General features: G+C 33.8%; 2 protein-coding genes, 2 long non-coding RNA genes and 1 pseudogene across 42 annotated transcripts; 2 read left to right on the top strand and 3 right to left on the bottom strand.

Moving 5' to 3' along the window:
* Window positions 1-417: 417 nt before the first annotated feature.
* Window positions 418-4,122, bottom strand: LOC147918687 (beta-galactosidase 7-like; annotated as a pseudogene). The gene is made up of 11 exons (XR_015594097.1): window positions 3,937-4,122; window positions 3,564-3,839; window positions 3,378-3,470; window positions 2,847-3,185; window positions 2,668-2,755; window positions 2,455-2,573; window positions 2,027-2,373; window positions 1,700-1,919; window positions 1,390-1,617; window positions 1,092-1,303; window positions 418-987 (listed from the first exon to the last, which is right to left on the bottom strand). The product of XR_015594097.1 is annotated as a beta-galactosidase 7-like (transcript).
* Window positions 4,123-7,860: 3,738 nt separating this feature from the next.
* On the top strand, window positions 7,861-9,356 carry LOC147918686 (FCS-Like Zinc finger 14). The gene is made up of 2 exons (XM_087506615.1): window positions 7,861-8,772; window positions 8,853-9,356. The coding sequence occupies exons 1-2, from the start codon at window positions 8,168-8,170 to the stop codon at window positions 8,992-8,994; spliced, it is 747 nt and encodes a 248-aa protein (XP_087362741.1). The 5' UTR covers window positions 7,861-8,167; the 3' UTR covers window positions 8,995-9,356.
* Window positions 9,357-10,819: 1,463 nt separating this feature from the next.
* Window positions 10,820-11,885, bottom strand: LOC147918685 (uncharacterized). Its single transcript, XR_015594095.1, has 3 exons — window positions 11,624-11,885; window positions 11,333-11,390; window positions 10,820-11,244 (listed from the first exon to the last, which is right to left on the bottom strand). It is a non-coding gene; the product is annotated as an uncharacterized LOC147918685 (long non-coding RNA).
* Window positions 11,886-12,215: 330 nt separating this feature from the next.
* LOC147918683 (uncharacterized) lies at window positions 12,216-25,825 on the bottom strand. 38 transcript variants are annotated; one of them, XR_015594067.1, is made up of 13 exons: window positions 25,554-25,824; window positions 25,142-25,206; window positions 24,542-24,752; window positions 18,764-18,811; window positions 18,056-18,135; window positions 17,901-17,965; window positions 17,759-17,818; window positions 17,217-17,267; window positions 16,102-16,198; window positions 13,900-14,000; window positions 12,910-13,172; window positions 12,719-12,786; window positions 12,216-12,494 (listed from the first exon to the last, which is right to left on the bottom strand). It is a non-coding gene; the product is annotated as an uncharacterized LOC147918683 (long non-coding RNA). The 38 variants fall into 38 exon arrangements; XR_015594064.1 differs by having other exon boundaries at window positions 25,142-25,352; window positions 25,550-25,822; XR_015594070.1 differs by having other exon boundaries at window positions 12,927-13,172; window positions 25,142-25,352; window positions 25,550-25,822.
* On the top strand, window positions 19,491-24,225 carry LOC147918684 (uncharacterized). The gene is made up of 5 exons (XM_087506613.1): window positions 19,491-19,879; window positions 20,006-20,955; window positions 21,036-22,373; window positions 22,481-23,557; window positions 23,645-24,225. Exons 1-5 carry the CDS (start codon window positions 19,491-19,493, stop codon window positions 24,223-24,225), a joined length of 4,335 nt encoding a protein of 1,444 aa, XP_087362739.1.
* Window positions 25,826-25,985: the final 160 nt, after the last annotated feature.

Below are 25,985 nucleotides of genomic sequence, written 5' to 3'. Positions count from 1 at the left end.
CCGAACCGAACCGAATTACCCGAATTCGCAGGCCTAGCTAAGAGTATCATTGATCAAATAAATACCTCATTTGTTATCACCTAACTCATTAACATCAATATTAATTATTTTTTTCAAAAAATCTTTAGAATGAATTTTAAATAAGGGCAACATGTAGAAATAGACAAAAAAAACTTAGAATGCAAATGAGTTCTATATGCTTAGGATACAAAGAAGAAAAAATTACACTGGTAAAAGAATTATATACAATTTTGATGGTAATAGTCTAATACAATTTGTGTACAGATATAGCGAAATATACAATGTGGTCAATGTTAGTGTTAGAAAATGTGATAGGCGAATCATGTGAAGCATATGTATTGTATGTCGTTGTTTATTTAAAAAAGGTAATAGAAATAAACATCTGAAGGGAAAATATTTATTTAAAAGAAATTTTTATTCAGATCATAATATTTATTTCCACAATCCTAAATCCATCTAAAAAAACCTGATAGATTAAAAACAAGTACGACATTATTTAACGGATTGATCTAAAATTATTTTTAAGAAAAATTATTGCAAATCACTAGCTAGCTAGCTAGAGCTAAGATCTAAATCTAGCACTCCAATTCCACGGCCAATTTTTTAGGTGAATCTCCACAGTCCAAAGTAGAGCCAAACGTGTCGGTAGACACATCGATAGTGCAGTTGCCTTTCCCAACACACTTTTCAGCCACGGTCTTCACTGCATCCTTGTTTCCTTGGCACGTGCCAACCGCGAATGACCCACAATGCCCCACCGGATTTCCAAAGCTCGCGAATTTAACGGCTGAGATTGGCCTGTCATGGCAGGACAACTCCACTTTGTTGTGTTCATGAGCCCTGGCACAAACCGTTCCGACCACGACTGTCTTGAAGTTCACCTTGGACGGGTTACCACCCATTTCTTCGAATAGAGTGATTGTGTTGTGTCCGCTCGCGTTCAAGAACGATCGTGGAACATGGTACCTACAAGAGTTTGGTCATATCATAGTAATTAATGAAATGTTATTGGTTATAAACTTATAATAAGTCAAAACTTTTGATGAAAATAATAAAGGAACCGTTGTTACCATCTTTGAGTTGGTTTGCCGCACATAAAAGCGCATTTGTCGCTACCATACTCCCCACGGTAGTCGCATTCATCTTTGCAACCATCGTCACTAGAGTTAAAGCTCGGCCAGTAACGTCCAATGCTCTGACCGTTGATCCAAGCCTCACCTTTCCCGAGACCATTAAAGTCCACAATCACTGGATTTTTACCACGAGGAGCCTTGAAATGTGCCTGGAGATGTAACAATTCATTGTAAGAAACCGTTCATTTTGCAGAATCAAATGAATTTTTCATAGAAAGTTTTAACTAATACTGACCTTGTACCATGTCAACATCCGACCAGTAGCAAGCTTTTGGTTTGCCCATTTGAGGTGACCAACGGATTTCGTGCTGAAAAGTTTGTTATTATATCCATTCATACCAATCTTGTAGTCCCATTGATGTTTTGATAGATCCTTCTCGATAGTTTCCTCTCCTTTGTATCCGACCAAGGACACAGGACCATCGATTCCAGTTGGACTACTCGGAAAGAAAGGTCCATAATTCTAAAACATAAGAGACGACCACAATTTCAGTTGTCACAAGATATTTTGGACAAAAATTATCATCAAAAAGCTATGGCTTCACATGTTACCTGTAGTCCAACGAAACACTGAGAAGTGAAATTTGATTAGTCCCGTGAACGGGATTGATCTTCCTCTCAAATCTGTAATCGAATTTCCCGTCCTTTACGAATTGGTGACCGACGTATTTTCCATTGACGTAAGCATGAAGAACATGGGCATTGCTGTGAACCCTTAGCGTCATGTTTCGGCTCCAGAGTGGATCTTTCTTATCGAGATGAACCCTAATAAAAATCCCATATTAAAACCATAGATAGTACACAAATCACTTAGAAATTAGAACAAGTCAATCATTACAAGATATTGTTGGTCTAGGTATATAGAGATATACCTAGTCATGTACCAAAGATAGTCACTAGCATCATTTGTAACGTCTTTTTGGTCTACAAGACCTTTGGAAATGAGATCTCCGCTGCCTTTAAGAATACTCTTCTGAGCGGACTCCGGTCTCCACGTCCATTGCAGCATCTGTGGCTTACTAGAGTCGTCGGTCATGATTGATGTTTGAGTGTTCACTTTTGCAGTGTTGTAAGCCTCTTTATCGCAGTCGGGAAGAACACTCACGGACCAAGCCGGTACGTGGTAGTCTTTCCCTTTGAAGTTGACTAAAGCATCCGCAGTTGCGTTCACATTACCAATGAAACAGCTGGATCCTTCCTTTGTTGTGTAAATCGTCGCCTTTAAAGAGATATAAACAAACATGTTAACTAATGGTAGCGTCAACTATGTAAAATATAAGGAAACAGAACCGGGTCTAACCTTGATGGAGTTGCCAAGATCGATTCTTGAAATATTGCCATAAGTCAGTGGTTTTTCCATGGATTTTAGCACTGTGTGGAGTTGTTTCAAGTGACCCCATTTAGGCTGGTTCAAGTTACCTGAAAATTTATATATAAATAAGTCAAAACCGTATTTCCCGACATTTTTGAAGCGATTTGTGTATATATAAGAAAAATGTGAAGTTGTTTATACCGTATTCATCAAGGGGAGCATGGTAATCATATGAAGTGGTGATGTATGGACCTCCAGCGACTCTTCCAAAGTTAGTACCACCATGGTACTGTCAAATATCACATTAAAAAAATCAATAAATAAAAAGTTAAAAGAGACTGGTTACTCATAATAATGTATACAAAGGAGCTGAATCTGACCATGTAATAGTTCTGGAAAGTTCCTCCGGTTTGGAAGAATCTAGCAACTGAAAAAGCAAGATCCTCAGCGGTTCTATAAGGATGTTTGCCTCCCCAATTTTTGAACCATCCGGTCCAATTCTCTGTCCACATCTTTGGGCTGCTCGGGTTGGTTGGTTCGTACTGGTCACAGTAGAATCCATTGCACGTCTCGATCATAGGCTTAGGAGCGTTAGGTTGTTGGCACATAAGCCATGGAACACCGATGTCTAGAGAGTTAGCCATATTGGCACACCAGTCAATATAGGCCTTACCCTCTGATCCATACGATGAGATCACGTTCCCATACTCGTTCTCAATCTACATTATCAAACAAGTTAAAGATATATAACTGGTTTATAGGAAATTTTAAAGAACATATGGGCATCAAAAACGTTATGGAAATATTATATCAATTTAAAGTCTGATGCTGAGTCCAATGGGCCAGTCCGTTTGCTAAAGGACCATTAAACTCGGCCATAACATCACCTTTAGAAAATTAAAAATGCATACCTGAGCTAGAATGATTGGACCACCTTGTGACGCAAAGAGCTTCTCGGCCTTCATCATCTCTACTATCTTTGTAGTAAAGTTTTGCATTTCATTCTGCATAAAAAGATATTCACGAAAACATTAGAAAAAATAAAAATAAAAAATCCGAAATACATAAGAATTATCTGACTAAAGTTTGGGTTATACCATGAAACTAGGGTTAACCGTTCTAAATTCCATGTTGGGCATATTGTGCAGCCACACCGGAAAGCCTCCATAATTCCATTCTGCGCAAACGTAAGGTCCAATGCGAAGAACAGAGTAGAGACCCGCGCTTTGGATGGTTTTGATGAATCGAACAATATCTAGATTCCCCGAGAAATCGTATTGCCTTTGTTTTGGTTCATGTACGTTCCAAAAAACGTACGTCTCTATTGCGTCTAGGCCACCGTCTTTGGCTTTGTTGATCAGATCAGGCCACATCTGCAACCAAAAGCCACGAAACATTAGAAATGATTATATCTATTACTTGTGAATGAAGAAACATATGAAAAATTTATGTAAGTGAAAGTATAGTTACATCAGCAGTGCTTCGTGGATAATGAATGGAGCCTGAAATTAGGATCCGGCGTTGTCCATTAATGGTGATAGCTCGTTCATCGTGAGAGACAATGGTCGAGTTAGCCAAAGGGAATGAAGTGATGAGGATGAAGAACAATGATAAGAGACAAGTGAAGGTTTTCATTTTCATAGCTTACTGTTGGGTTTCTACGAGAGAAGATGTGCTTTCGAAGGGTTTTGGGTGAACTGTATTTATAGTAGTTTTGATGGAACAATAACCTACTATTTTTTAGATTAGTTTGCTTAATATCTCAATTAAATCGATTTTTAGGACTGACTAGATAAACGTTTCTTTAACAAATTTAAAACTATCATTTCAATTTTATTACTTATTCAAATCTCAGACATCATTTTCGGTACTTCGTTTTGGATAAAGCCGTTGATATTAGTTTTTGATATTAAAAACCAATATTAGGTTTTCTGAACTAAAAAAAAAAAAAAAAAGAATTCAAGGGTTTGCATTGAATATTTATGCGAAAAATTCCGATAGAGCTGATGTGTTTTTTTTTTTGTGAACTAGATTTCTATGTATAATTTACTTGAATGGAACGGTGAAAATTATTAATGAGTTAATCCAATATCTTAATTAATTGCCTTCTTTAGCATTGACTAGGTTGTAGGAATTAAAAAAAAAAAAACTTTAAACAAAATTATCTAATTATAGGTTTTCAGGATTTGTAGAATTTCTTAGTTATCTTCTTCTTCTTTTTCACTAATTGACTAGGTTTTTATTCATTTGGAAAAGGGGATTGACTAGGTTAAAAACTTTTAGATAATGTTTAACGAACGATTAGGGATGAGAAAACTAAGAATTTTTTTTTGGATAAACAGTTTGGACAAATAATGTTTGGAAACTATGTATAGATCACGTTAGTTAACCCCAAAACGAGGCATAAGACAAACAGAGTTAGCAAGAAGTTACATATAATGTTTTCTGATAAAAATGTCTACATATGAGAAAGTGAGAGTAACTCATTCACATATAAGTTATATACTTCATGGTGATGAGAGTTACTTTGAAAATAAAATGTAACTCATTCACACTGATAACTATATAAGTTATATAACACATGGTGATGAGAGTTACTTTGAAAAGAGAAAGAAAAAGTATTATTTTCACAATTCCTCTTAAATGCAAGCCTATCACTTATAATCTCTATCATATTGAAACTAACTAATTTTGAGAAAATAGAACAGTCTCATAAGTCATAAGGATTCTTTTTTTTTTTAATTCATAAGGATTCTTGATGATTAAAAAAAAGGAAGCAGAAAGTTACGAAAAGGAAATCCGTAAACTATATATTGGAAAATAGTTTGATATTGATATACAGGGGGGAGAATTGGTTTAGAATCCAAATTTTGGACTCCGAAGGAGAATTTAAAATTGAAAAGTTCTAATATTATAGTGCATGGTTTTTAGACTAGATGATTTTCAAAATACTGTTTTGTGAAGATTATAGTATTTTCCTAAACACTCAAGAAACTAAAAGTGTGAGTCATTTAAAAAAAAAAAATTGAATTGTGAGTCATTTTTACGTGAAGCTCAAACACATGTTTCTTTCCCATCAAACAAACGCTGTTGTTGATGGACGTCGCTTATGATTTTGACGTTTTTGTTGACGGAGGATTGTTTTATCTTTTGAAGGTTTTAAATGCATAAAATATATATAATTGAGAGAGATTGAAATAAATCCAGATGATAGTTGAAGTTGAAGAAGTTCTTTTTTCGGTTAGATCCATTGCTTGATGTAAAAACAAAAACAAACCTTACTTTTTTTTTTGCAAAGAAATTGCATTTTAAAAAAATTCTAAGATCCGTGATCATGATTTCTGATAAAATATGTGTTTGTAAAACAACTGATTTATACATATTTGTTTTATTTATTCTGCTAGAAAATACACATATAGAGGGGGATCTTTAAGTAGGGGAATGGGACCATGCATATGAAAAAAAGGAAAAATAAAAACTCACTGTGGCAAAGTAAAACAGAGAACTGAGTCAGCAAATAATAGTGGAGGGGTACACAATGAAGCTGTTGATGAATGACACGTTCCCACATCTCATGAAAGTGCTAAACGAATCCTCTTTAATTTAGAGCCCTGTGGGATCCATTTGCGACATTGTCGATCGATCTCGACGTTTTGTGTTTTTGGTTTCTATTTTTTTAAAGGTAGATTGGTTGTCTCTGTGTGGACCACTCTTTCATTGGCACCTCATCTTCATATTCGTTTATTTTTTGGTTTAATATCTCTCTCTCTTACATTATTTATGTCAGTATTTTTTATAATTTTTCTTACAGAAATAAATCTTCCCAATCAATTAAATCATTATTATATCTATGCACTGTTTAGGGTTTATGTCAATTAATAAGCTTATACATATAACACTCCACTGAAATTTGTTTTATTGAATATATAATAAAGAAAACATGCATGTGTTGCTGTTATGTACAAGTTTGGGCACTTACAGATGGGTTGCGTTTGGTTTAGACATTACTGCTCACAAAACGTTAATATATTTTTGTGTTTGTGGCAGGATATGATTGTGATTGCATGCAATTGAAACTAATGTTATAGCGTTGTAAGAATTTCGAAACCAAAAGCTATCCTCTCTCGTAGCGTTTAATTGTGGGATAAGTTGTAGGAGGGACCCTTATTTATATGTCATTTCATCTTAGAAGTAAACATAAGCTTATAAATTAATTATGATGATGTAGTGTGAAGAGAGCTATATATTTTCTTGCCTCATGAGTCATGACTAAAAATATATTAAGTGCCCATTTATTTTAAACTAGAATAATATAATGTACTTACAGTTTAACACCGTGTCACCCACACTATTATTATTTGTATCAAGAAGTTCCACATTATGTTTGCGTCAACGTTTTGATATAGCCTTAGTATTTTGACTATCTTCAGAACGATAATTGATGACTTACTCATGTACTTATATATAACATATTAAATTTAAATAGAATATAAGACAAGATTTATAAGTTTTCTATCCTCTGTTAATATATCTCTTATGGGTTTTTCTATGATAGTAATAACCTGGTGAGCTATTCAATTTGCTCAAACTTTATAGACGTTCCATTTAAAAAAAAAAAAAATCCAAAAGATTTCGATTCTAATTAGCTTCACACGCTTTGTGGCTTGTTACGTCATTAGATAGTAGATGGTAGTTTTGTTTTGAAGATAAACAGTAAGGGCATCTCCAAGAGAAACTTCAAAAATGAAGTATGGAAACTTCAAAAATGAAGTATGAGACTTCTTTTCTCCAAGAGTATACTTCATATATGAAGTTTTTAAAATAAGTATTTTGCACTATAGTCCTTATATTATTCATAGTTACTTTAAAATCATAAAACTTTTATAAATAACTCTAAAACATACATTAAAATGTTACACACAATATAAATTTATAAAATATCAAATTTAGGTGATTATTAGTATTGTTCTAGTATTTTAATTTGTGTCATATTTATGTGTTCATGTAATTTTATTTCATTGTATTACTTTATTTTGTATTAATTATGTTTAGTATCATATTTTGTTGTGTAATATTTGTTGTAATATATGTAATTTTTATGAAATTTTAATATTTTAATTTTTATTAAATATATGTAACAATTAAATTTATAAGGATATATGTGAAATACTTTGAAGTGATAAAATTTTAGGACTAAAATGATAAAAAAACATAATTTTTTAGGATTAAAATGATTAAAAATATAATTTTTGTGATTATTTATGAGATACACAAATCTAGGGATTGAAATGCAAAAAGAAAAGATGAAACTTCAAATTTGGGGTTTTGAACAGTGATACTTCAAATATAGAGTGTCACTGTTCAAAACTTCAAATTATGAAGTATTAAAGTATCTCTTGGAGTACATAAAACTTCAAATTTGAGGGGATAGAGTATCTCTTGGAGATGTCCTAAGGGTTTGATTCGCGAAATAAGAACAGTTCACGTGATTTATTGTAAATATTGCAATAAATAAAAGCTAGTGTAAAGTTTCTCAACCCTCCCACCAACTCCACCATAAATAACACATCTCTCCCCCATCTCTTATTTGTGGAGGTTTCACAAACACCACCAAGCTTCTCCCTTCTCTCCTCTTATGCTTCTTCTTTTTGTTTTTGTTCTTTTTGGTTTAATCTGATCATACCCTTCTCTCTCCAAGATCATGCTTACCAAAAGAACCCATCCAATGATCGGAAAGATATCGGAGCTCCTCGTCGGTGTCAACCGGTCAGCGGCTGCTCCTTTCTTTGACGTCTTGATGACGAGCCCTAGAAGCCCACTCGATTTCAAGATTCTCCCTCAGATATCTCAAAGAAACAGCTCAAAGAGATTCTACGATGACAATCTTGGTGGCTCCGTTGGTCTAGGGATTGTAGCCGCCCTCGAGAACTCAAACACTCGTCTAATCACGAGCGTTTGTAGATCGGAACCGAACCAATCCGGCCGCTCTGATCCGGTTCAGTTCATGAACCATGGAGGAAGCACGGACGGAGAAGACGAGGAAATGTTCATAATGGACGAGGAGGATTACACGTTGGTGACATGTCACCATGGGCCAAGTGGATCTTGTAGTACAAGGGTTTATGACAAAGATGGGTTTGAGTGTTTCTCGAGTAAGATCAAGGAAGATCGTCGTGAAAGACTTTTCGTGGTCGATGTCGGTATGGAATCTCCAGAGAACTCGCCGGAGTTTCAGGGTTTGGGATTCCTCAATTCATGTTACTTGTGCAGGAAGAAACTTCATGGTCAAGACATATTTATTTACAGGTATATTTTGGGAGCATATATAAGTATTCACTATTTTTCATATTATTGATTGTCTAATCCTTTTGTTTTTGTTTATGCAGAGGAGAAAAAGCGTTTTGCAGCACAGAGTGCCGATCGAGTCATATAGCAAATGATGAAAGAAAAGAGAGATGTAGATCAAACTTCTCAACCTCTCCTTACACCGCCGGCCAAATTTTCACCACCGGAGTCCTAGTGACTTAGTCGGAGTTCAATTCTACTGAGTTTTTTACTTATATATATATATGGGGGGGATCGGGGGTAAATAAAATAATTAGGCATAAAATAATTGGCAAGAGAAATAAATTAGCATATATATATGACATGTATGTCCATATTATATATATATATATATATATATATATCATATATATGGTGGAACGAAAGAATTTGGAGAAATTTTGATGAGGGGGAAAAATGAAATGTAGAGAGAGCTAATTCTTGATCGTTAAGCATGGCGAGAAATGGAATAATGCTCTTATTTTTATTTTTTTTGGTTCTTGTTTTGTTTTCTGTATTTTTGTGATAATTAACATATATAAAAATAATTTTGAAGTTTTCTAAAATATGGTTTTTCCTTTTCCTTGTGTCCGGTTCTTTTTAAAATGGATGTTTTGAAAGGTGAATATAAAATAAACTGCTCCAATCCAAGCATCATATCAAATAATTGAAGCGAATATTAGCAACAACAAAATGGAACGGTGAAAAATGTATTAAAAAATTCGAATAGTATACGTAATAAAGTTTAAGCATAACTCTGATGTATAATTTGTGTATATAAAAAAGAAAAGCATAAAAATGGTTGTTGCCGTGTTGGTTTTTGTGTGGTTTTATTCATATCAATCAACTTGTGAAAGATACGAAATACTAAAAGAAAATAAATAGTAAAAAATAAAATTGACCCATACGGAAGAAGCCAGCACTGAGAATAAGCCCAAAAGAGGGACATCATTGCTGAGTGGTAAGGGCCTACCACAAAAGTCTTAATTTATTATTGGTTATTATATAAACAGGAAGAAGAAGAAGAAGAAGAAGAAGACAAAACCTAATTTCTTTGTGGTCCTTTCACTAAAATTGACTTGCATGCATCAATTTTTAATATGTCTTTGTTCGTATCCGAATCGAGTCTCCTACCCAATACTCAAGCTTTTGGGTCCATTAATATGTTAGTCTTTTATGGTTTTCTTTTGCTTGTGTTTAAACTATACAGTTTTGACTTTTGATGGTTAATATTTATTGGGAATATGAAATTTTGAGATGTGTATATATTCATAGAAGTCATCGTAGCTAGCTGCATGTGATATAAATTAGAAAACTACCGTTAGACACTAAATCCTCAAATAGAAAAAAATGCGTCTGCAAATGAGTGTAAGAAAAAAAAAAACATAATCACGCGGACTTCTTAAATCCGTTATTAATTATTATCCCATAATTCTGATATAGTCACTACTTTACGTGATTTGCCACTTGTTGTCACCTACTCGTGATTCGGCACATAAAATGTCATATAGACAGAGTATTAATTCTTTTTATTATCTAAATAATTTATTCGTGATAATTTTCGTATATGATCTCTCTGCTTTTCTCGTCTCTCGCTCAGGTTAACAGTTTTATTTGATTCACATATTTGTTCTGATTTAATCCTTAACCAAAAAAATTTGGGAAGTTATGTGAAATTAGGTAAATTAACATGCATGTTTCTTTCTCAGAATTGAGTTTGGAGCTTAAGGAACCCAAGCCGTCAATCTCACAACTTACAAATATGTTGTTTTGCTACAGCAGGAGTCAACATTATCCTAACTTATAAAACTCTAAGCATGATTATAGGACAAAATAGTAATTACTGAGAGATATCTTTGAAAAATATATATTTACTGAGATATGAAGATGATACTTAATAATCTCAAATAAAATAATCATAAATCAGGACAGAGCTAATTAACCGATAAGTTTCAAACCGAAATCAAAATCAAAAGAACCCAAAAGTACAATTAAATTATTATGGATACAATTTTGTAACCAAAACAAATCATCAACTCATGGTGGTCGTCTTATAAAACGGAAATGGTATCCTGTTTCTAACAAGTCTCAACCAAAAAAAACTAAAAAACAAACAAGGATACTATCTAAACTCATTACCGATTTGCGTCTAAGAAAAACCAAGGAAAAATCATGGTTTTCTCTGGCCCAAATCTGACTAATTCAAACAAGATCTAAGAAATGAATTGCTACCAAAATTTATTTTGTTTTAAGGTCTCAGATCCGCGAGAAGAGTTGATCGGACCATAAGACACATATAATCTCGTTTTCATAAAAGAAAGAAAATATTACTATTGAGGTAGCTGAGATGCCGCAGGTGCCAACCCCAACCACCACTTGCTTTCAAGCCGTGACTGAGACACGGTTCCCAAGTGACTACCGGAGTTATTATGATATGGTACTCGTCCTCCACACCTTAAAATCAAATTAGATTAGTTACCAAAATTATTAAAAACCACAAAAGTTGAGAAATTAGGGCATTATAAATTTTTTTTGTGCATACCTATGTATTCTCTTCGCCAAGAACCTGTGAAGTGAATTTCTCCTAGCAACTGGAAGTTCTGCATTAACAACAAAAAAGATTATTCGTTAGACTCTTAAAAGGTTATGTGCAAATTTCCACTAACTTGGATCGCAAGAAAAAGGCCCAGCGCACAAATTAATTAACATGTTACACAACACAAGCAACCAAGAACTTGAACTCAACACAAGTAACCAGTAGTGATACAATAATGGCAAACACAAGCTATCATCGTTTCTTAGAGTTTAAGAGAGAGAAAAAAAGCTAACAAACCCGTGATTAGGGAGATCTTGGTCGGATGAGGGATTGTGGAAACTGGGTTGCTGAGGGATAAGATCCATTGTCTTAACCGTTAGATTTTGAGGAGACTGCAGATAAGATGTCTAGAGGAGATTTGTTTATCCGATAACACTTCACTCAACTTTGAATATCAGTTTTTTTTTGCCAACCTAACAAAGAGGATCTTAAGAGAATTATATCCTTTTTAATTACCGAGTCTTCAGAGATTATGTATTTGAATTTGATAGTGAACTACGATATGCATGTGGATTCCATATTGGTAACTGTTATCCATTTTAGATTTTTATATTCAAAATTTTTGTAACTATATTTGGAGACATAATTTTAAGTTTTGTGGTTGCTATCAGAAATTCTTTCATAAAAATTAATAACTTAAAAAAAGAGTCAACTCTTGATCATTTCAATTATTTTAAACGAAATTATCGACCAAGAAAGATAATACTATCTTCTTATAATTAAAAGAGGAGTACATTTTTGAAAATGCCTGAAATCCTACAAGTATTTACAGCAATTGCCACTGAATACATTTAAAAGGAGTAGGAATCGATAAATTAAACAGGGCAAATGTGTCCGAAATCATTTTTAAAAAAATTACCCGACCCAAACAGCTAAGGTCCGCGTGTTTTTTAAAAGGACCTGGTTTCATCCTTTGTTTGGGCCAATTTCATACTAAATCGGCCATATTAGCAATACAAAGAAGTTTTTAAAATTGTCCATTAGCCCAATATTGTCAGGCTCGACAATAAACCTGAAGAATATTCCTTTGAATTTTTTTGGTAACTACTCACACAAAATCTTCTCAATCAATCCCGCCCTCAAATCTCTCTGCATAATCTTTTTGGCCCTGAGTATCAATCAACATTGAAAGCAAATTCTATCAGATACATAATATAATCCTAATCATAACCAAAAATCACGCAATTATCAAAGCAAAACCTATACGATACCCTAGAACACTCAACCACTATAAATAATACAACATCAAACACATTCAAAACTCATCAAGCAAAAATCATTTCTCAAGCAAAATTCAGTAAGCAACTATCAGTGGCTGCAGCTTACGTTTACCTTCGAGACGTTAAGCCTTACAAGACTTCTTGGAAGGTCCAAGTAAGGGTTCTTCATTCATGGAAGACCTACTCAACAAGGTTTGGTGAAACTTTCGATATGGTGCTCTCAGATGTCCAAGTAAGTATAAATACTTATGTCTCCCATCATTGACCTCTAATTCTAATATTTGTAATGCAACTACAATGTACCTAATAACTTCTTTTACCAGGGGACGAAGATTCACGCTTCTGTCAAGAAGGATTTGATCAGTCGTTTTGAAAACAAGGTCGTGACCGGTCAATGGAGAACTGTCGAGAACTTTGGTTTGAGTATCGCCACTCGTCAATTCAAGCCTACTGCCCATCGTTACAAGATGTCTTTCATCACTCAAACCATTGTCAATAGGATGGACTCTGTGTCTGATGATCCGTATTTAACTCTGTCCCCATTTGTTTCTGTCCTGTCCGGCAACCTGAATGAAAACCATCTTATTGGTGAGTTATTTTAATTTTACCATTTCGAATGTTTAAAGAAACCTAATAAATTTGCTAATTCAATAACATCATTCATCAGATATTGTTGGTCAAATTGTGAATGTTGGGGAGATCGAAACCATCGATGTCAACAACAGACCCACTAAGAAGATCAGTTTTGAGCTTCGTGATGAGAGGTAGCATTTTATTCTAAATACGAAATGCCTGAAAACATTTGTTATCTTAACATTCATAACATATTTTAATTGTGCGTTGTTTTATTAGTGATGATAGACTACCATGCACTTTGTGGGGTACATTTGCTGAGCAAGTGCATAGTGCTTGTGATCCTGATGCTCAAGCACGTGTTATTTGTCTGGTGAGATTTGCGAAAATCAAGACTTACAATGGTAAGTCTTAATCATTCAACCTTATCATAGATTAGTATTGTTTTGCTTAAAAAACCGCAATGTTGTAAGTACTAACCACTTGGGACCTATAAAATTTTCAATGTGTTTAACTCTTATAGAGAAGAGGAGTATCTCCAATGCTTTCAATGCATCTGTGGTGGTAATTAATCCCGACTATGCAGACATCCTAGAGTGGCAGAATAAGTAAGTTTAACTACATATATTTAAAACCATGTTATGCTTAGTGTATATTGGGTTTTTCCAGCCCTACTCAACATATAAATGTTAGGTTGCCAAATGATGGGCTTGCTATTACCTTAATTGAGAGGAGACCAAGGAATAATCTGCAGTTAGCAAATGTAGGCGAGGTCTACCAGAACTTCCCAAGGAGGAACATACAAGCTATCTTGGATATGACTGAGGTAATGCCAAGGGAGATGTATCAGTGTGTTAAAAATATTAAAATTATAATTTTTTTCTTTCAAATTATATCAGTGTTTTCCTAATTCGAATATATACATATGTGTAGGAAGGAAAGGTCAAATTGATATGTACTATTTATGCCATAGATTGTGATTGGGCTTGGTACTATATTTCGTGCAAAAGGTGTAACAAGAAGGTTACACCTATCAACACAATCACCAATGGTTCTGTCTCAACTGCAAAGAAACCCTAGTTCTGGTGTGATGGGTGTCGAGTACATGTTACTAATGTTCTCGCAAGGTATACACATTGAAAATATTTTATCAAATTATACACAATTATAGGTGTATAATCTCCATACTCATCTTTGAACGTTATGGTCTTAGGTACAAACTACATGTTAACGTTATGGATAATTCTGGTGAGTTGAAGTTGATGCTCTTTGATAGCATGGCCATAGAGATTGTAGGCTGCTCAGCAAACTCACTCATTGATGGTCCATTTTATGAGGTATTTGATATAATTACCATATACTCGACTTAATAACCGAGTTTTACAAAGTATACTATCTAAAATACTACTTTTTAATAATTATAGATGGAAGATCCTGACAACTTGCCAGATGATATCAAGAATTTGGTCGGAAAAACATTCCAATTTCTTGTGAGTGTTGAAAGTGAAAATTTGTGGAATGAGTTGGATATCTACAAGGTGTCAAGGGTGCTGGTTAATGATGGTGTACCGGATGATGATCTTAATGATGATTCACACGGTGGGGATAATCCTCCCGATGATAGCACCGGATATCAGGTTTCATTTTACAACTCAATGAAATTAACAAAATGTGTATAGCTGATATTCACAAACCCTAAAATTTGAGACTATTTTTTTGTGATAGGCTAGCTTGTGCTTGACCAGCGGTCAGGAAGTCTCTGACTTCATGACTCCATCGTCAAAGCGTTCAAGTCCTGATAAAGACTTCCCTAATGATAGTTCCTCTACTACAAAGAAGCTGTGTCTTGACAACATCAAGGTGGTCCAGATTAAGCAGGAGAAGCTGACGAAGGCAGAGATGGTGAATGAGGAAAAGAAAAAGAAGCCGTGAGCAATGGAAAATTTCTCGACTACTTCGTTAAAGAAAAAAAGAATAAGGGTTGCGTTTTTTTTTAAATGTTAAGGATTTTCAAGTTGTTTGCAAGTTTTTGGAGTTTCATTTTTCGAAGAATTGATCCAGTGTGATGAAACTGGTCAGAATATTTTATTTCTGTTTTCTCAATAATAAGAAAGGATGATTTCTTTATTTTCGAGATTTATTTTAATTTTTAAACAACTTTAATAACTCAGAAATCTAATTATAAATATATATATATATATATATATATAATTATTGTATATTTGAAATTACACGAAAAGCTGAAGACCAAATAGTAAAAAGTAGGTTTGTTGATAATTGATATAAGTAAACCAATAGCAACCATCTTGGTTACTTAAAAAGTTACAGCTATCAATCTGTCAATCAAAATCAGTTTAAACCAAAATTGAAAGAAGAGATAAAATTAAAATTGCTAGGTTTTATATCTCTATATAATTTAGAAGAGGCAGTCGTTATTTATTAGAAGTAGTAAATGACTTTGAGAAACTTTTCACTCAATCTCTATATAAATAGACAGTCAGTGTTAAGTTTTGAGAAAAAAACTTAAAACCACAGGAAAGCGAAAAGTTTCGAATATCAAAAGTTTCAGAAAAAAATTCACCATGTCTCATCGGTCCTTTTTTGAAGATATTACTTTAGATTCATCAAGGAAGACAAAGTGGACTATTTTTGTCAAGATTCTGAGTATTTGGAAAGGAAAAGAGAATTCTGTTGAAATGATTCTCGCAGATGAGAAGGTATGCTATCTTTTGTTTTGTTTTTTTATTGTCCGTGATCTTCTATAAACCTTCTCTCACAGTTTTTGTAATTCCATTGTTTGTAAATTGATTAAAGTTTCTTTCTATTTTTATTTTATCCCAGGGATCTAGAATTGATGCTTCTATACCTCCGATCAAGTATAAAGAGAAATTTAAGAGATGGCTCAAAGAAGGTGAATGGTACCTTTTGAACTTCTTCAAGGTTGATGTGATTCCAAAGTCGAATCCATACTCAGTTCACCCTTTTCATCTCATTTTTATTCCTAAAACAACAATGGATCCTGTTGGTCCAAAATCGACAAGTCAGTTCTTTGATTTTACTTCAGCAACACAGATTGCGAATGCAACAGAAGCTGATAAGAAACGGGTTGTTGGTATGTTGCCGATTATTAGGTTTTATCCCTTTGATATATTTACTTATTACTGAAAAGTTTTATTCATGTTTTTATCTAGATGCATGTGGAGTTCTCATGGATGTAACTCCGATTGCAAAGATACATTATATGGACAAAGATAGTGGATGTGAATCTGAAGCAAATATGGTCATTTTCAAACTAAAAGATGCCAGGTAATTTACAAAACATTTTAAAGATTCTTCTATGTTTTGTATAATCCGTGATATCCTAACCAGGCAAAGTATACATCTGTTCTTAAAACTCTGTTAGTGGGAGGATTATGAAATGTGTTGCAATAGGAAAAACGTGTGATGACTTTGTAAAGAACTGGTCTAGAAGGGTATCTGATATCAATTATGTTAATGGGTCAATCCTTTGTGTTCTACGTTTCTGGCGATACGCTACATTCCAAGGTTAGTTTTTTTTTCATGTATCTTACCTAAATTAAAGTGTTTGTAACTTATAAATTTCTCCAAGTATTTACAATTAATATTTTCTAAAATATTACAATCGTAGCTCAAAATTGCTTAATGTCTGATTCTGGCTCTTCAAGATGCTTCTTTGACAAAGAATTCGCAGAAATCGACAGGAAAAATTACAGGTTTGTTTGTTTAGTCATTTAATCATCATATATCGTAAACATATAAATTTTGACTGCTAACCATTCTTATTTCCTCATTATAGTGGACTTGAAGACTCAGAAGAAGATGAAGTCTTTATGGAGGTTGTTGAGCAAAACTTTTAAATTAATTTGAAGTATCCCTTTTAGAATCTTTATTTATGTAATTGATGTTTAACGTTTTCAATTATATTTTAGTATATTTTCTATTTGGACCGAAAGCTTTCAACTATTATTATTGAAATTAAATAGTTAGTCCTTTAATTTAGGAGTTTGTTTACATACCTTTTATCTTGGCGAAGATTACGGTCATAATTCATGTAGAATTTATAGTACCTGCACCCAAGGAGGACCGAAATTGTTAACTCACACATATAAATGTAAAAGGTAATTTAAAATCTAAAAGATTTACCACATTAAAACATTAGCAAAATTACCGGATAAAATATCGGTACCAGAACCTTACAAAATCTCAAATTCATATACAAGTAATCTTTTTACAAGCAATGGTACCAACTCTTCATTTGAGTTTTTCTTAAAAAAATATCAGTAAATTATTGTAAACACATTTTGCTATACAAAAAAAGTAATGAAGAGCAAGAGAGGGTTGTTTGAACAAATAGTTGATCAAGAAAAACAACCGACTAAAAGAATATGTTCGAATTCAGCTCAAACCGAGAAATCAAATAATCAAAATCTGGTGAATGTAAAAGGCGTTTTTGGGCGGATTTTCAGTGACATAACAAACTTGACGCCTATTATTATAGATGAATCCATTGATCCAACCAGAAGTAGTATTATTCCCAGATATGCAGGTAGTAACTTACCAAACTTATCTGTAAAGCAATTATTCTTTCACACAATTTACTTTGTCGTGTAATATTATCCTGCAGAAGCTTTCCCGGGATTAGATGAAAACAATGGTTTTACACATGTTCCAATACTAGAAAGTTTGAGTCAAGGAGTTACCATTGTAGATGAAGACATTTGCTTCCAACATACTCCTGCCACTACACAGCTTGAAAGAGGACTACCTAAAATGTATTCGGCAGGTTAGTCGTATTCTATTTTGAAAAAAAATACATATGTTTACATTGTTAAAAGAAATAAAATTTACAACATACATTCGCAGGGTCGGTACCAGCTGTAATCGAACATTGTGAAAATCTCACACCCGTCATAGTAAACCAATCGTACTCATCTCCTGGAAGTCATGAATTCATATCATCCATACGAAAGCAATCTCAGAAATGTAAAATCCAAAAAAAATTAGAACCCTATTTGTAGAAAACTCCCTTTAATCCCATATCTATCCATTTCAAATATTTTTACCTGTGAATTACTAAGTAAATCTATTGTTCTAATATGTGCAGTTAGAATGATCGACGAACAAGAAAACTCCCCCCTGTCTGCAGTGAATATAAGACAATCATATTCTAGACTAGGAACTAGCAATTTTGTCGACAACTTGAGGAATAAATCTTTAAAAGGTAATCAAGGAGGCGTATTGACAGTTTCTTAAAAAACCCCACTACAAAGAACCTTTCCTATAACGTTTTGTATTTCTATTGTGCACAGCTCATATTAACCCAAAACCAACAAAAGCAACTATAACTGAACAAATTGTGTCTCCTGAAAGTGCTATTTCACAAGGTATGTGTTTTTACTTAATAACAGTTCCTATGTTTATTTATAAGATATATAGTTAAAATTTTATGAAGCTGCATTTATACTCACAGAAACTGTTCGTACCAAAAAAACTACAAGGAAGATTCTTGAGCGAAAGCTAAAGAAATGCTCACGTAAGATTTTACAAGATATTACAAACATACCAGATAGTAGTAGAAGACAGAAGCCACACCTTCCAGCGACAAGTCATACTGCATTAAGAGACACAAATTTTTCAGGTTTAGCTTATTATTTTGATTGAGAATAATTAACTGAATAATAAAATAGTACATTCTAAATATATTGAATTCCTTTCAGATTCACCATTACAACAATATGTCCAAGGGGCAAGAAAGGAAAAAATAACATCGGTTCCTAATCTGGAAGTCTATTCTCATCAAAATGATGATCTTTCGTGTACAGGAGGTATTGTTGAATAAATTGTATGTTTTTTTTTTAATGACAATTGTCCTTTTTTTAAGTGAAATCAATTACAATTATATTACAGGAGATGACCACTCAGATAATGAACAACACTTTGATGTGAGTAGTCTAGAAGATAATGATTCAGATCTTTCAGAAACTGATAGTGATCATTCAATTGGCACAAGGAATAGGATTACTCTTGAGAAGATTTGTGGTACATATAATAGGCGTCATAAAGGTTTTAAAGTTCGATCTCCCGGAATTAGTAGAATCACGGAATTAAATGCAAGGGGTCGATGTTCAAGAGCAAAAGTGGACAAAGGTTAGTCGTTTACATAAATCAAATGTTTATAATTTCCTGTAGCAGTCTTCTAATAGTTGTATCTTCTTAATGGAAATACAGTGTCATATGAAAAGTATGTAGACCATGGTGACCCAACATTCAAGTGTTCTTACTGTGGTGCAATGATGTGGTATGATGAGCGAATAAACAAACGCAGAAGGTCAAGAAAGCCGAAATTTTCATTATGTTGCTTACAAGGAACCGTTAAACTACCACTTCTCAAAGAAGCACCTGAACTTATAAGGGAATTGCTTAGTAAGGATGATCCGCTTAGCAGGCATTTTCGTGAGAATATCAGAACTTATAATATGCTTTTTGCATTTACTTCTCTTGGTGGTCAAGTAGATCGTTCAGTTGAAAAGGGTAAAGGTCCTAAGCAATTTCAATTACATGGCCAGAATTTTCACAAAATTGGTAGTTTGAAGCCCGAAGATGGTGACTATGCTAAATTTTCCCAGCTCTATATCGTTGACACAGATAATGAGATTGAGAATAGATCATCAATATTGAGGTATTGTGCTTATTGTTAATAAAAATACTATCTAACGAATTATCGTATTCTACATGATCAACCTTGATTTAAATTGTGTATTTTTTTAATTGTACTAATTGTGCGTTATTTTATTATTATGCACAGCAAGGGGAAGCAGTCCGGAAGTCTTAAAGGTAGACAAAGTATACGAAAAGAACTAATTGCAAAACTTATTCGACTGCTGGATGAAGTTAATCCCTATGTTGAGTCATTTAGGCAAGCTAAAGATAAGTTTGCTGCTGATGAGAATGCGAAGTTTCACATGCGGATTGTAAGTGATCGTGTAGGTAAAGATGGCAGAACCTATTCTATGCCAACATCATCAGAAGTAGCTGCATTGATCCCAGGTGATTTTCATCCTGAGATGCCCGGACGTGATATTATTGTACAAGAAAAAAGCTCTGGCAGATTACAAAGAATTAGTGAAGTTCATGTTGCTTACTTGGCACTACAGTATCCTCTTATTTTTCCATATGGTGAAGATGGTTTCAGAGTTGGAATTGAGAAGTGTTTAAAAGGTAATCAGAAAGATGAAGAAAAAAAATTTATTTCAATGCGGCAGTGGTTTGCTTTCAGAATCCAAGAAAGAGAAAACGAGGCTCAGACTCTACTTCGGTCTAAGCGCCTTTTCCAACAATTTTTGGTTGATGCATACACGACTTTAGAATCAAACAGGTTGTCCTATATCAAATATAATCAGTCTAATATCCGTTGTGATAACTATGCATCAATTCAAGCTGCAGCAGAGGCTGGAACAAATAGCATGGAAGAGCAAGGAAAGGAAGTTCGAATACCAGCCTCTTTTACTGGTGGACCTCGGTATATGTTGCATAGTTATTATGATGCAATGGCTACATGTAAACAGTACGGCTTTCCTGACTTATTCATTACATTTACATGTAACCCTAAGTGGCCAGAAGTAACAAGGTATTTGAAAAAGCGGAAGCTTAATTCTGATGATAGACCAGACATTATGTGTCGTATCTTCAAAATTAAACTTGATTCTTTGATGAAAGATTTAACGGAAGACCATCTCCTAGGGAAGACTATAGCTGGTAAGAATATTGATTGAACCCGTTTTTCTGCGCAATCTTTCACATACATTTTCTAATTCATGTTTTTTAATAAAATGCAGCTATGTACACGGTTGAATTCCAGAAGCGGGGTCTTCCTCATGCTCATATTTTGTTATTCATGGATCCAAGCTGTAAATTGCCAACAGCTGATGACATTAACAAAATAATCTCAGCTGAGATACCAGATAAGGATGAAGATCCTGAACTATACACCGTTGTTAAGGATTGTATGATTCATGGACCTTGTGGTGCGGCGAATATAAATTCTCCGTGTATGGTGGATGGAAAGTGTTCTAAGTTTTACCCAAAAGAGAGTGTTGAAGAAACTTCAGTTTGTAAAGACGGATATCCAATCTATAGAAGGCGAGCATCTTCTAATTTTGTTGAGAAAGGTTCACTGAAGTGTGATAACAGATATGTTGTTCCTTACAATCGTATCCTATCATTGCGATATCGTGCTCACATCAATGTTGAGTGGTGCAACCAATCCGGTTCAATAAAGTACTTATTTAAGTATATTAACAAAGGGCAAGACCGTGTTGCAGTTGTTCTAGAACCTAAAAAGAAAACTACAGATACGAATGAGACTGAAGCTGGGAGTAACAATGTTGCAGATGGTGAGAAAACAAAAAAGGATGAAATAAAGGAATACTTTGATTGCAGGTTCGAATCACAGACTCCTATTTGCCTTTCTTTAGTATTTTTTTTCTTTACTAATATTTATATTTTTTTATTTTGTAGATATGTTTCAGCTTCTGAAGCAGCGTGGAGGCTTTTCAAGTTTCCAATACAGTATAGAAGTATAGCAGTCATGAAACTTCCATTTCATCCACCAGGGAAGCAACCAGTTTTTTATAAAGAGAAGGAGAAGATTAAAGATGTACTTGACAGAAGAGCTAATGTCGATTCTATGTTCATGGCCTACCTAAATCTGAATAAGGTTAATGCATTTGCTAGAACGCTTACTTATGCAGAAATTCCTAAATACTTTACTTGGGATGGTAAAAATAAACAATGGAAAGTAAGGCAGAGGGGATTTGCTATTGGAAGGATCAATTATGTTCCACATAGAATGGAAGCGGAATATTATATGAGAATCCTTCTTGGAATCGTTAGAGGTCCCAAAACTGATGAAGATATCAGGACATACAGAGGCGTTGTGTATGATACATACAAAAAAGCATGTTGGGCTCGAGGTATTTTAGAAGACGACCAAGCTTATATCGACAGTATTATTGAAGCAAGCTTCTGGTTTTTTGGAGATCAACTTCGGAATCTTTTTGCTCTGATGCTTCTAGATTGTTGTTCATCAAGGCCACTACATGTGTGGGAAGAAACATGGCATTTTTTATCAGAAGACATTGAAGCTAAGAAAAGAGAAAAATACAATAATCCAGGTTTCGAATTATAGCAAAAAGAATTACTGTTTGATAATCTCATCCGTATCTATGGTTCGCAAAAACTAAGAAACTAATTATATTTCCATTTATTTATGATATTGCAGATTTAAATTTAACAGATGAGGAGAAGAAGAATTATACGCTTCAAGAAATTGAAGAGATATTGTTATGCAATGGTGGAACTCTGAAAGAAATTGAAGAAATGCCAAAGCCAAACAGCATAGGTTTAGATCATTCCAATCGTTATATAATAGAGGAGAAGAACTACAATCGTGATGAATTGAAAGAAAAACATGATGATTGGGTAGAGTTGATGACGTCTGAGCAAAGGGCAATATATGATGAGATAATGGTAGCTGTTTTAAATGATTGTGGAGGAGTCTTTTTTGTTTACGGTTTTGGTGGAACAGGAAAGACTTTTATGTGGAAAACTCTTTCTGCAGCTGTTAGATACAGGGGATTGATAGCTATAAATGTTGCCTCAAGTGGTATAGCTTCTTTGCTGTTAGAGGGTGGAAGGACTGCACACTCAAGGTTTTGTATCCCTATAAATCCTGATGATTTTACAACCTGTAATATCAATCCTACTTCAGATTTGGCTAAGATGTTGAAAGAAGCGTCTCTCATCATATGGGACGAAGCACCAATGATGAGCAGATATTGTTTTGAGAATCTGGATAGAAGTTTATCTGATATAATGAGAAATGCAGACAACAAGCCGTTTGGTGGAAAAGTAGTTGTATTTGGAGGTGACTTCAGGCAGGTATTACCTGTAATAAATGGTGCTGGTAGGGCTCAGATTGTTCTAGCTTCATTGAACTCTTCGTATCTATGGGAACATTGTAAGGTTCTGTCTTTGACGAAGAATATGCGGCTTATGTCAAAGAATATGACAGAGATTGAAGCAAGGAATATAAAGGAGTTTTCTGATTGGATTCTAGCTGTTGGAGATGGGAAAATTCCCGAATCAAACGATGGGGAAGCTCTTATTGATATTCCAGAAGAATTGCTAATAAGAGATGTAGTTGATCCTATTGATTCCATAAGTAGGGCCGTATATGGTGATTTGGAAAAGTTGCATACAAAAACAGATCCGAAGTTTTTCCAAACAAGAGCTATTTTATGTCCAACAAATAGTGATGTTAACACCATCAATGAAAGACTGCTTGAGAAGCTCCAAGGTTAGTTTCTACTTTTAAATCAGGAAAATTTTTAGTTTTTCTGATGTTAGTTAAATACAATAATAACGTGATCATATATCTATACAGGTGAAGAAATGGTGTACTTAAGTGCTGATAGTATCGATCCTCAGGACAGCGAATCATTAAACAACCCTGTTTTCAGTTCAGACTTCTTAAATAGTATAAAGCTCTCAGGGTTGCCAAATCACAGTCTTCGTCTTAAGATTGGTGCTCCTGTAATGTTACTGAGAAATATAGATCCTAAAGGTGGTTTATGCAACGGTACACGATTGCAGATTACTCAGATGGGGATTAATGTCCTAGAAGCTTGTGTTATTACCGGTGAAAGAGTTGGAGATAAAGTGTTAATTCCAAAGGTTTTAATTAAACCGACTGATACTAAACTTCCTTTCCGGATGAGAAGAAGACAATTTCCATTGTCTGTAGCTTTTGCGATGACTATAAACAAGAGTCAAGGACAATCACTCGAAGAAGTTGGTCTTTTTCTACCTCGACCAGTGTTTTCTCATGGCCAGTTATATGTGGCCCTTTCTAGGGTTACATCGAAGAAGGGTTTGAAAGTGCTTATCTTAGATAAAGATGGAGGGACAACAAAGCAAACGATGAATGTTGTGTTCAAGGAAATTTTTCAAAATCTATGGAAGTAAGGTCTGGTTTGGTGTTTGTTGTTTTAAATTTTTTAATTTCAAGGGTGAATTTTGTTTTTGCAGTCTTCTATTAGTAAAACATTTTGGGGATGTTTGGTTTGTTTCGTATTTGAAGAAATTTACTTAATATACTTAATATTTCGTATTATACTGTTATCTGAACTAAGCATAGACCATATAAAACAAAAGAATGCTGTTTTAATTTCTAGGTTTAGATTTAGATTTTGTTTTCTGTTCGTTATTTGTATACAAACGACCATTCATTCATAAAATGATTTACCAAACAAAGCCAAAAACAGAGAGCCATGTAACTAACCGAGTAAGATGTCAGAGGTGTTTCCTTTTATTTGACTGTAATTTTTGATTTATAAGTCCAGCTTTCTGCAGAAACGTTGAACACATGGATAGAACATATATTATTGAATGAGGAAGTTTACAGAATATTGTAATTTATGTAAACGAAATCAAACTCAAACTTATCTTGCTTTGGTGTTGAATCATTATACTTTACCAACCCCAGTTGTCACCTGTAAGAGATAAATTGGTTAAGATCTGAATTCATCTTATTATAAAAAATTTCAAAACAGAGACCCTAAAAATCGGATTTAAGGACAGATTGTAATAGAGTGGATTGAATATATCGATATAACCCTCTTTACTAAAATTTAGATTCTAAATTCGAACTTATATACACTTACGAATTGAACAACAGTTGAAAGGGACTAAAAAAATTTGCTTCATATGTAGTATTATACTGAGTTCTGAACAGAGAATAGTAGGTTAAAAACATCTTAATGCTGTTTTGATTTATTTAAAACTGGTTTTGGTTTTGTTTTCGTGAATGTGTAAACACATGACAATTCCTCGAAAGTCTAATTTAGAAAATAAAGGCAAAAAAAATTGGCATGTTACTAACCAGTTTAGGACGTTATCTCCCTTTGCTTTTAGTTGACTGTAATTGTTGATCTTATAAGTATCTGTCTACACAAGAGTTGTAAACATATAAAGAACATATGTTAGTGTATGATTATGTCTACAGAACACCGTGATATCTAAAGCTGAAATCAACATCGAACTTATCTGGCTTTTCTTTTGAATGAATATACTTTTATAACATAAGGAAATACCTGGAATTGAATTATTAAGATGTTAGATAATCTTATAACAAAAAAGCCCAAATCACAGTCGCTAAATTCAGATGGGAAACAACAGACGATAATATATGTATATAATCCTATTCTCTGAGAGAGAATAATACAGTGAATTTAAAACCCAATTATAAAGAAGATGGCTCAATGAAGAGAGTTTAAAATCAAGAACTTACCAACCAATAAGATCCGAGACTGAAATCAACGAACTCATTTACTGGGTTTGCAAAACATCCGTTTGAAATCTTCAAATTAGATCAATAAGCAATTAAAAATAGAAATCACGGAGGTGAGAATTATAGGGTTCGATCGGGATCTAAGGCAAAGAAGGAAGAGTTCGGTTGATTAAAAAGAGAAAAGGAAGAAAGTTAAAAAAAATCAGATAGACTCTCGAAGAAGCACAACAAAAGTCAAGTGTTTGTTTACTATTTTAGTTGGGCCTTTTTATTTTTTTTTGTGTCCTAATGTCTATACTATTTATAAGATTATTACAACCTGTTTTGATTATGATTTCCACAATATCCTAAAATATACTTCCAAAATGAAATACAGAAACACAAATTTGTACTATATATTAATTATTATTTATACACACCAAACAAATTATTGTAT

This window comes from Camelina sativa, chromosome 20 (genome assembly GCF_030686135.1).
Source record: "Camelina sativa cultivar CO46 ecotype springtype chromosome 20, ASM3068613v1".
In the NCBI taxonomy this organism is placed as follows: domain Eukaryota; kingdom Viridiplantae; phylum Streptophyta; class Magnoliopsida; order Brassicales; family Brassicaceae; genus Camelina; species Camelina sativa.
The sequence above is the reverse complement of the archived record's forward strand: the minus strand, read 5'-3'. Positions and strand labels throughout refer to the sequence as shown.

What these genes read in the sequence shown, in the direction of transcription:
- LOC147918686 (XM_087506615.1), top strand. Translation starts at nt 8,168, where the DNA reads ATGCTTACCAAAAGAACCCATCCAATGATCGGAAAGATATCGGAGCTC. An exon ending in CAAGACATATTTATTTACAG is followed by an intron (nt 8,773 to 8,852) that starts GTATATTTTGGG and finishes TTGTTTATGCAG; the next exon opens with AGGAGAAAAAGCGTTTTGCA.
- LOC147918684 (XM_087506613.1), top strand. Translation starts at nt 19,491, where the DNA reads ATGATGTGGTATGATGAGCGAATAAACAAACGCAGAAGGTCAAGAAAG. An exon ending in AATAGATCATCAATATTGAG is followed by an intron (nt 19,880 to 20,005) that starts GTATTGTGCTTA and finishes TATTATGCACAG; the next exon opens with CAAGGGGAAGCAGTCCGGAA. An exon ending in CCTAGGGAAGACTATAGCTG is followed by an intron (nt 20,956 to 21,035) that starts GTAAGAATATTG and finishes AATAAAATGCAG; the next exon opens with CTATGTACACGGTTGAATTC.